The sequence below is a fragment of the Nanorana parkeri genome, unplaced genomic scaffold (genome assembly GCF_000935625.1).
Source record: "Nanorana parkeri isolate BGI_ZX_2015 unplaced genomic scaffold, ASM93562v1 scaffold322, whole genome shotgun sequence".
Lineage (NCBI taxonomy): Eukaryota > Metazoa > Chordata > Amphibia > Anura > Dicroglossidae > Nanorana > Nanorana parkeri.
The window spans coordinates 1,367,663-1,379,638 of NW_017306590.1; the positions used below are offsets into that span (position 1 = coordinate 1,367,663).

An 11,976-nucleotide genomic window follows, 5' to 3' on the forward strand; every position below is an offset into this window, starting at 1 on the left:
GGGGGGGGGGGGGGGGTAAGGGGTAGGACAAAGGAAAGACAATATAATGTCTTCATTAGGAAGAAAGGCAGGGACCACTTTTGGCAAAAAGCTAGTATGGGGTCTTAAAACAACCTTATCTTGGTATAGAATCAATGTGGTTCCCTACAAGACAGGGCAGACAGTTGCGAGGCTTGTCTAGCAGAAGTAATGATTACAAGGAAAGCAACCTTTTTACACAAAATGTATGAAGAAATATCACAAATAGGCTCAAGAGATGGTCTTTGTAAAACTGAGACCAAGCTCAGATTCCAAGGATGTAATGGAGATGGAACAGGAGCCACATGGGCAACCCCCTGAATAAAGGTGCGAATTATAGAATTAGTAGCCAGAGGTTGTTGAAAAAGAACAGGTAAGGCAAATATCTGACCCTTTATGGCACTGAAAGCCAAACTATGGTCTACCCACAATGTAGGAAAGGAAAAACCCAAACGATAAAAAAAAAACAAGCAGGGAAAAACCCAGAGAGTCACAACATCGTAAAAGAAAATTCTTACATGTACAATAGTAGATTCAAGGTGAAGGAGATTTACAAGCCTTAAGCAAAGTGATAACAACAGAGTCAGCAATACCTCTGTCCTTTAGCACTTGGGTTTCAACATTCAGGCCACTAAAGCCAGCGACCGAGAAGCACGGTGGAAGATGGGTCCCTGAGATAATAAATCTGATTGATCCATAAGAGGCCAGGGGATCGACCAACAGATGAACCAGGTTGGCGTACCACACTCTGCAAGGCCAGACTGGAGTGATGAGAATGATCGGAATAACCTGAATACCCTCGTTTTCGATTCACAGCAGACTAGGTAACAACTACAGAGGAGGAAAGGCATAGATCAGGGTGTATTATTCCCACAGAGCCATGAATGCATCCCTCGATCTGAATACATATCTGTCCACCTTCCTGTTGAACCAAGATACCAAAAAGTCCACATCCAGCGTTCCCCAGAGCTGACAAATTTTCTGAAAACACGTCCTGATGGAGAGACCACTCGCCCGGATTCATATGTTGTCTGCTGAGGAAGTCTGCCTGCCAGTCCTCTACTCTCGGAATGTGCACTGCAGAAATTGATTGGACATGAAGTGCCTCACAGAACAGTACAAGGTGCACTTCCTTGGCTGCTGAAAAGCTCCTGGAGTCCCCTTGATGACTGATGTAAGCCAAAGCCATGGCATTTCCAGATTTGATCCAAACTAGAAGACCTGAGGGGGGTCCAATAAGACAACATCAGATGAATTGCCTGCAGCTCCAGGATGTTTATAAGCCACTTGGAATCCTCGTGAAACCAGAAACCCTGAACTGAACAGATGGTCCAAAATTCCTCCACAACCCAAGAGACTGGTGTCCATTGTGACAACCTTCCAATGACAAGAAAGAAAGCATTTCCCTTGAGTCAAGGTGGGAGAAATCAGCCACCAGGATAGAGATATCCTGGTTCAGGAACTCAACCTGATCATCTTCATCAGAGAGAGATTGGACTTGTCCCACAATGTGAGAATGCTTTGTTGAAGAATCCTGGAGTGAAATTGAGCAAACAGAACTGCTTGAAAGGAGGATACCAGGGATGCACCCATACCATTTTTTCCAGGCCGAGTATGAGTACCGATACTTTTCCTCAAGTATTTACCAATACCCCTGGCACCACTGGCGGTCCTAACAATCAATTACATCAAATGTGTTCCCCACCCCCCAGAATTACAGAAGGACGGAAGAATATAAGGGGGCACTCTAATGGGGACATTATCAAAGCCATATGTGACATGCTGTGCCAGGAATCTCAGCCAGAGGGGCTGAGAGGTTTCAGGAAGCAAATGCTTTTACAGGGAAAGAGCTGGTTTTTCAGTTCTTTCCAGAATTTTATTTTATGTTACTCGGGATCCTGGAATCGGGAGGATTGAAAGAGATTTGGAAGGGATGAGATTTCCATTCATGGGTCAATGTTTTAGTGTTGGCCAGCACCTATTGATTGCACAGGTGTGCATAGCCATTAAGATAAAGATGATGGTAAGTGTTTAGGGCAGGTTCTGGACCAGATCTGGAACGCAATGCATTGTGTTTTGCCATGTTTTTACAACGATTTAGCCGCATTCTGGAGCTGTTTTTTTTAGCTTAAAATGGGCTTTCATGTGCGTTCCAGTGCGTTTTTGATGTGTTTCCATGCGTTCCAGACCAGACAAAATTAGACATGCAGTATATTTCTGGTCTGTTCTGGAACAGACTGCACTGGTGCGAACAGAGGCCATAAATATCATAGGGATACATTTTGAGTCCGGAAACATTCTGGTCTGGAGATGATGTGGTGTGAATGGGCCCTTAACCTGGGAGACAAAGGAAGTCTCAACCCAGGAGTCAGTCTCAACCCAGGCCAGAGGAGCAGGGAGCTGCCAGTTGTGTACTGTGTGTACAGGCTAGCATGGTGTTGGAGTACTGTCTGAAGTAGGGACAGACAAGAGCCTGAAGACTAAGGTCAAAACAGCCAGATGTTGAAAGTGGAAGCCAGGAGGCTGATTTTCTGTTTATTTGGCAAGTAATGCATGGGTGTTATGTTGAAAAAACCCTGTGTGGAAAACCTATGTGGATTTGTGAACTATCTTTTAAAAAAAGTTGTCAAAGAGCCTTTAAAAGAAGATATTTGCAAGTGGAAGTTTTCTTAATGCTTTAAATTATATGTGTGATAACTCGCATCAAATGGTACTGTTTCTTTTAGCAAACAATAAAATTTAAATTGAGCAGAATTAAGTTCAGTCTATTGGTTCGGCCCCCCACAACAGTCCTAGTTTCTCATGTGGCCCCTTGAGAATATGAATTGCCACCCGTCTTAGAGGAAAGCCCAAATGTCCTAAGTTAAGTTATGGGCTGTTGTTATCTTCCAACAAAAACGTAAAACATTTCAGCTTTCCATTCCTTAGATGTTGTGGCTGCATTGGTTTTAATTTTTCAAGCTAAGAACATTTTCAATATGTACAGACAATATTGGTTAATCTTGGCAAAAATACAGTATCCTTGTCACTCCCTCTCAGCAGAAATGGCAGCAAAAGCAATCTGATCTTTTGTGAACTAATATTCCCATCAAGATGTAATGGAGATGAACAAAGTCAAATATGTTTGAAGTCTAGCCTGTGTGACAACCAGGAGAAATTAGCATAGCCACAAAGGGACAGCAAATGTGTTATCTGAAGGTTAGGTTAGGCAAATAAATAGGGAAGAAATGTTGTGGGGGAAAAAAGAAAAACTTTATATATAAGAAATTTAACAGAGTATTTCTGTTACTAATAACATTTTGTTATTTGTGTAATCTGTCATAACTAATTTAGTTTGGGGTTTATAAGACAAGTTAGAACTTCTGTCAGGATTTTATTTCTGCATCCATGTTAAAGATATTACCTTTCACTTCCTGTCCCAACAACCACACAGAGAGTTAGGGGGAATGTCACCAGCGTTATAGCAATAAATACCTAACAAAGAACCTAGACCTTATCCGTGCTGCCAAAAAAATGTTTTTGTTGCTGTTTGGGTCTTTGCTGCAGTTATTTCCTCTTGTGTCTTGCTCTGTTGACAAACAGGAAGTGAAAGGAAATCACACTAGTGGGGAAAAAGACAGGTATAAAATACTGGCAGAGGCTCTGAACCTTGTCTACTCTGCCAAAAACAAAACAAAAAGTGTTAGCTGAAGCATCACTTAAGCACCTAAATATAACAAAAATAGCAAATTCTTTCAAAAATGAATGACCAAACACTACATATGTATGTCATTCAAAATATATAGTTTCATTATAATTATAATGAAATATTGATTTTCAGATTCAAACCAGTTAAATAAGCAATAACCTTGATCCATTTGGGAAAAACTAGACTTACATAAAACCACTGTAAAGCTGTTTAAACAAAAGCAAAGAAATACAAGGAACATTATTTAATTTCTTAGACCTCATGAAGGCTATGCAAGAGTACCTGTCAAGGTAATGGGACCACCTGCTTTCCTGTAAAAATACAGTTTTATTGCTGCAAATAAAGAAATCCACCTATTCACACGGTTAATGGCTACACAGAACAGAACACAATTTATGGGCAATGTTACATGTACACATACACAGGCACACACAAAGCACTATACATGGAACAGATGGTTAAAACTTACAGCCACGAATATTGGTGGAGAAATCATTAACAGAGACAGGAGAAAGTGGGAAGGCTCGTTCATGGGTCCCCATGTTACTACGTAAAGTGCCTGACATGCAAGAGCAGTCTATTTCAGAGCACCCCAAACAACATGCCTGCATCAGCCTCTTTCGGATGGACATCTTGGCTAAAATCATGGTCACAATGAAAGGGAGAGGAAGAGTGGAAGATTAATGCAGGGTACAGAAAGAAAGACAGACACTTATATATATGTATATATATATATATTTTCATGTATATATAGTTTGACACAAGATGCAGCTCAATGCAGTTATGAACAGCACGATATTTTGACTATTCAAGACAAGGGGCATTCATTTGCCAGGGTAAGATTACAAATGCAGCTTTGAGAAGACGGCATGTTTAGGAAAAGCAGTAATTAGTTTGGGTGAAGGGGAACGGTAAAGGACAGAACTGGTTTATGAAAGGTTGGCCACCAGGTCTGCACAATGGGTTTTGGAAGTATGACAGGCCACTATTGTTACCAGAATGGCTCTACATTGATTTCAGTGTTCAGTGCATATTATTTGTTCCTTTTCTTGTTTTGGTAGTAGTCAATTTTTATATTTTGTATATGCTAAGGAGAGGGGCATAACATAGCCTTTAAGTCAGAAATTCAACCAACATGAAAATAATATAAATTGCCATTATGAATATGCATACATAAATATTTCAGCAATAAGTATCAGTTTGGATTTACATATATAAAAACAACAATGCAACATATTTTGCTGTTCACTACAGACTTTGGATAAGTGAAATTCCATGCTTCATTAAGGCAGATATGTCCTCAGTGGCTGGCATTTCTAAGAGGCCTGCAGAAGGTTTGACCTCACAGGGTATGAAATGGAAATGAAATCTGCACCTATTTTCAAACAAGTGTATTCATGCAAGTTTTAAGGAATGACTGGTCTTCATTAGTACAGATATAGATGTACAGAAAAGCTGAGCTGCACACCTTACCAAATACATTTAAAATAGAAATATATCCAAAAAAAAGGCAGCATGCAGCAAGTTCTCATGCATGCCATACAGTTACATTACTTTTAAAATGTCAAATTCACATGCACTTTTTAGCAAAAGGTCAATATGTAAGAGTATCTCCAGTCTCATCACTATGGGGTTACTGAAGCATTCTGTAGTAGAGAAGATGTGGGAAGTTACACACACACACATTTTTTGGAACACTCCCACTTTTCCAATTTTTATTAAAATTTACTCAGTTTAGTGCATCAATGTACCCTAAGGGTCTGTTCACACCAGCAAGCCATGCTAAACGTACGGCTGCTGGTGTGCGCTGGCAGAAACAGTGCTGATGCACCACTCCCGGGCACGTCACACTGTTTACTTTTATTCTGTTAGAACTTTTTTTAAATGTCACAAGTGACATCATTCAGTTCAATCAGCCACAGTGGTGCAACAAAGCTGTACCATAATGCACTAAGCTACCCTGAAAAGAGTACTGCATGCAGTGATGTATTCTGGTTTGGGGCTGCCCTAGGACAAAACTCAGATGCTCCCCCCACTCTGCAGGGTCTCAGGGGGGCTGTGCAGGATCTGTGGTGGGCTCTACAGGGTCTCATGTGGGCTGTGAAGGATCTCTGGTGGGCACTGCAGGTCTTGGGGCTGTGCAGGATCTGTGGTGGGCTTTGCAAGCTGCAGAGACCACCATAGATCCTGCACATCCCCCTAAAACCCTGTGGAGCCCACCATAGATCCTGCAAAGCCCACCATAGATCCTGCAGAGCCCCCCTGAGAACCTGCGGAACCCACCATAGACCCCCACCACAGATCCTGCACAGCCCCCCGAGACCCTGCGGAGCCCACCATAGACCCCACCACAGCTCCTGCAGAGCCCACCTAAGACTTTCAGGTGGGCTGTGCAGAATCTATGCTGGGCTCTGCACGGTCCTTTTAACAGCAGTGTGATCCACTTACCCAGAGGCGGCTCTAGACTTTGCTCTAGACTGAGGCCTTATTCGAAAATTAAACATGAGGCCTCAATCACAACTATAATGGAACATTGATGGCTGTGTGGGGTTTTAGGAGGCTGTGTTTTTAATTTTTTTAAACTTTTATAATTTTTTGTATTCTTAATTTTAGTTTATTTAACTTTATTTTTTTTTGCATTTTTACTTTTTATTGAACTTTTTAAAGCTTATTTTAGTTTTTATCTTTATTGTTTTAAACTTTTTTATTTTTTTTATTTTTACTTTTTATTTATTTAACTTTTTTTAAAATTTTCGTTTATTTAACTTAATTTTTTTAAATTTTATTGCTGGGAGCAATAGCCAGCCTGCTATTGGATATTTCAAATTGCAATAGCCAATAACAGGCTAGCTATTGCACCAGCCCACTGCCTGCTGTCAGCAGAGGAGGGACCTGAAGGAGAAAGTTCTCCATCAGGTCGTCTTCTGCTGATTGACAGCAGGCAGTGGGCGGGTGCAATAGCCAGCCTGTTATTGGCTACTGCAATTTAAAAGTGCCAATAACAGGCTGGCTATTGCTGCCAGAATGGGGACGATCGCACGGCTGTCAGCAGGAGCGGAGGGGTGAGTAGACAGCATGGGGGACATAAACTCACAGACTGTCAGAGGTCTCTCCTTACAGGCTGTAATCAGCTGTCTGTCCCTTCTGACACAGATTGCAGATCACACAGATCACTGTAGCCGATTACTGCCTGTAGGGAGAAACCGCTGAGAGACAGCCTGTTAGTCTGCAGCGGGGAGAGTTGTCTGCAGGGACGGTGCTACCATTTCTCCCCCCCCCCCCCAAGCATGCAACGCAGCCGCCGAACATCTCACGATGAGATGTTCGGCGGCTGCGATGCACACTTGGATGCGACAGGGTTCCTAATGCTGTCTGCGGACAGCAGCGTTAAAGGTCCCCTGTAACGTCAAAAATTGACTGTCTTGTTAGATTAGGCAGCCAAAGCTGCCAAATTCTGTGCAGCCCAGCTCGCCTGTTTTGGGGGCGGAATTCTTGCCGCCCCCCTGGAAAGTGCCGCCCTAGGTAAACGCCTCGTTTGCCTTGCAGCAGATACGCCCCTGACTGCATGCAATACTTTTTTCAGTAAACTCTACCACAGCACAGTGGTGTGAACTGGGCTTATTGTAAACAAGGCAATTTGTCTTTTATTTGCATTAGGATTGCCTTGGAAAAAGCCTCCAGTGCAGCCCCAATGCATCTGGTGCGAACAATATAGAACAAACGTAGAACAAAACAATTAGGGATAAAAAGAAATCATGAAATAATTTAACAAAATTGTAGCTAAATTTCTGACATCAACATAGCCACCTTTTCCAGATCTAAGAGCTTGTGGCATTTTTTCAACAATGGAAATAATTGTTTTGCTTTCATACTTTAGTACAGGTTCATGCAAAACTGGCTCAATGGGGTTTAAGTCTTGAGATTTTGCTGGATATGCCATAATTCAAAGCCTACTATCTTCTTGTCTTTTAAGTTAGCTCACACAAAGCCAGGAGGTATGTGTTGTGTCATTAGCTAGCTGCAGGATAAACACCTGCCCAACTAGAAGTAGATTAGGAGATACTGCATGGTGCTGCTGAGCATTGTGTTGGGCCTTTTGGTTTATGGTACCAGTTATTCTGTGCAAGCTGTTAGTTCTTAGAAATTATCTTCTGATTCTGTTGAGCCTTTGGGTCTATCAGACCCATTTCTGTCAAACCTTTTCTATAGCTTCAAGTGCCATTTGATGGTGTAGGAAACTGGACTCACTGATACCTTAGCTTTCTATGCACTTCCTCTTAAGAAAAGACCTAAACTTTTAAGGGTTAAAAAAACTCTGAAACACATTTTATCATATTATTTATATAATTATTTTTCTGTATTTGGTAACCTAAACCCTTTTTTCTAACCTCTGGCAGTTTATCACTGCTTCTATTAATTTATATTTTCAACAGTATTTTAACTGCTTAAATTCAATGAAAACTGAAAAAATAGTGGTCTTCTTAATATATATAGATATAGATATAGACATAGATATATCTATATCTATATATATTGTACATACACACACACACATTCTAGATCCAAGTGGTCACACTAACAATTTTTCTAACATGTCACTGATGCCATTTGTAAACACCTTTTTATCTTTTTATATTCAGTTCCAGGTGATACTGTACACTATACACTGTAGGCTAAGCTATGAGGCAGATGTCAGATCTCTTAAAGTAAAGTTGTCCCTTCCAAGTGATAAAATAACTGTAAAAGCATTACCACTTTTGTCTGATACAGAGAACAACAATGGTGTGCATAGCAGTAACCAGTAACAATATTTCATTAATTTAGGGTCGTGTTTCTCGACATTGTTATATTTTGCAAACCGTTATTATAGCATACATTACCAAGCATCCCCCTTTTGTGATATTATCCCCTAAATTTTATTAATTCTATCTAAGCAATAGCTATAATCTTTTGAAATATCAAAAACCAGTCCATTAGCCAATCTATTTGTATAAATTTCTCCCTTAACAAACTGGTAAAATTCCATTACTATAATTAACTGGCCCACCAGAAGTGCCCCTTGAACAGAAATACCCCTATGGATGCAGTGAAATAAAAGTGCTGACTGGACTGGTTTTATAGGTTACTGTTTTCCTTTAATGGGCTCGCTAATTTTCTCAGTGGGGGATTAGACAAGGTAACAAGTAAAATGCAGACACCAAGAAAATAAAATTTCAATAAACTGAAATCAGTTTAACTCACATCATCAAATGAATGAATATTATCTCTAGAAAGATTGGGTAAAAAGGCTGGAGATACTCAGTACAAATGTGGGATTGGAATGGAAACACAAAGTTTGAAAAAAGGCCTTCACTGACATCAAAGGTACTAAAACAACAACAGCAATAGATTGTTTTATTTTTAATTATAGATGGGCCCAATAGTCCGCAGATTCTACTTGTACTGTGATGACAATGAAGGACTAAGCACCACCCAGCATTCCCACAATTGTGCAGCTATAGAAAGGTTTTGTAATGCAAAAACCATTTTAGTGACGCCAAGTACAGAAGCACACACATACGCACTAACAATATAGAGGCACCCACCCTTACAGGGACATTGAAAACATTACTACACTGACATCACAATTGCGCAGAGTCTTCATGTAAGACATCGGAAATAGCTTAATTTAAAGCTGGAGTTGCTTAATAAATCACACTACTCAGAAATAAAAGGACAAAAGCAGATAAAGGTACATTGTCCTCCAATGGAAACACAGATTACAGAGTAACAAAATTATAGGTCACGTAATCACAGAACACAAACACAAAAAGCAGCAAATAGGACGCCGGTCACAGAGATGTCACATTGTCACTGCTGGCCTCAGAAATGCCTCTTGGCTGCATTATGCTGCATTATTACTAACCCTCTTTTGCTGACAGTTGTCACTGTTTCACATGCTAATGTTTAGCCTTACAAAAGTATGTATTATTATGAGTACATAAATATAACCACATAAGACTATCATCATACCTCTTCGGTTTCAATATAGTACATTTTATATGCATTTTGTGTGCATATTACATGACATTTTGTTTATCCCTATGAAAGATGTGGTAACTGGAAACCACACCAAAGATGCAGCAAGGATTTTGATGCATCACACTAAAAAGCATAGGAATGAATGCATCCTCAGATGTTTAAACATGTTATTTATCTAAAAGTCCTAATGAGTAATATACAATTTTTCTAAATCACAGCATCATTTTTTTTTCTTGTTTTTTTTAGATGTGCCAATGATCATCTCTACTTCCTCAGATAAAAAAAATGCTTCGACTTTTGGAGCACAGAAATATCCACCAGTGTTTGGATTTAAAGAAGTGTACTGCATATCATCATTATTCGCTTTTTACTGTTTAATGTGATGTATTTTCAACAATACACAACAAATGTCTGTTAACAGTGCTAAATATATTTAGTTGCAGTTGCTATTGATGTTTATTTCAGTGTATTGTCTGTTCATCCTATAATATGGTGGCATATACACATAACCAATTTTTTTATGAATATTAATTAACTATTCTGTGATATACATACAGTCATCTCCCCTGGAACACTTCTATTTTATGATCTCAAATTAGCTTGTAGCTATAAGGATGTATCTAGTATAAACTGCAGCCCTTCCAAATGAAATGCAGAAACAAGACGTAGCATATAAAGGACTGACCATGTTTTTGTGAAGAAAGCTAACCTGCCTGAACAAACGTTATTCTTTGGTTAGTGTAATGTACATGAATGTACCATTTATTGATCTTTCTCTGGGAAGAACCGCTTCAGACAGCTCATGCAACAAATTAACTATATGCTTTAAAGCAGACTTGTAGTGACAAAGTTATTGAGACTGCCATTTCTGACCTTGTTTTTTTTTTTTAAATACCGGTTCTCTGGCTGTCATCCAGTAGCTTGCAGGAATTCTGCCTTTATTGTGACTTCTTTGATCTGCATACTTGTTCAAAGTTAGCATTTCAAACTACTGAAGCTGGAGGCAGACAGGCAACTAGCATTTTCAGAAGTAGACCAGCAATCACAGACTCATTATTTTTATCAGTACAGGTTTCCTTTAACTTTCCTAGATATGAGAATAAAAGAGGGAATTCCTTTGACTGCCATGGGCCACAAGACAGTTCTTTCCTCATATAGTTTGGGCCTAATTTACAAAAGTGTTAAGTCCAGTGATGTGAGATGAAGCAATGTGAAACTGAGCCTGATTTATTACAATAGAATGAGAACTTAAAGCCTAAATCAGGACAAAATGTAAAAAAATATATGTACATCTCTGCAATACATGTACATTTTCCCATGTTTTATCCATGAACACAGTGCAAGTATAATAACTGTTGATGTGCCAGAAATAAAGTGTGCTCCTACCTTCCTGTTAGACATGACAACACAGTGTATTTTGGTTCTGAATTCCTAAGTAGTGCTAGCCCTGCCTACTTCATTTACCTGCTCCTCATCTCCATAACTCCTCCTTGTACACAGGCAGAGAGCACAGGAAGTTATCAGCTCACAAGATTTCTGGCAAAATCAGCAGACAGTTTTTGCACTTTTTGGAAAGATATAACTAAAAAATATTCCATGGTATATTTTGCAGACCAAAAGGGAGCAAATAAGAGAAGTTCATTGTTATTTTTTATCATTGTTATAGTTTACATTTACATTACTTTAGGTGAGCTTGTGTGTATTTCAAACACCCAATCCTGCGCAGGGAAATTTAAGAAGAGCTTTGTCTTGCACAGGATTAGATGTTTAAAGTTAACACAAGTTCCTGTCTTTTCACACTACACTATAATAAATAAAGTCCAGTTTCACCTAATTTCACGCCACAGTTTAATAAATCAGACCCAATAATAGAGGTCTATTATAGTTACCCTTCTCTAGCAAGGGATATGAAATCATAGTTAAGTCATGGTTTATAAACTAATGTAACAAACACACCTATAACACAATACATTAACATATAAATTAAGACACAGATCTCCAGTGAAACAAGACAATACACATATGACACGTTACATATTGACTGTATACAAATTTGTGTGTATGGACACAAAAACTGCACCTTTCTCACAGAATGACTTTGTTGGACTTAAAATACAGCAGCATGTCTAGAAAAGGATCATGTAGGTACAGCCTATGGCACATACCCCAAAGTTCAGCAGATATATAATAAGGCTGTGTATTAGTGAGATCGCTCTCTCTCTCGCTATATATATATATATATATATATA

At 39.4% G+C, this 11,976-nt stretch overlaps 1 protein-coding gene across 1 annotated transcript in view; it reads right to left on the minus strand.

Annotated features, from left to right (window-relative positions):
• The window catches only part of KCNMA1 (potassium calcium-activated channel subfamily M alpha 1), a 166,238-nt gene that overhangs the window by 122,426 nt on the left and 31,836 nt on the right, over positions 1 to 11,976 (minus strand). The window contains exon 7 of the mRNA XM_018558162.1: positions 4,176 to 4,343. Within this exon, the coding sequence (XP_018413664.1) occupies positions 4,176 to 4,343 (168 nt within the window). The remainder of the gene's footprint in view (positions 1 to 4,175; positions 4,344 to 11,976) is intronic.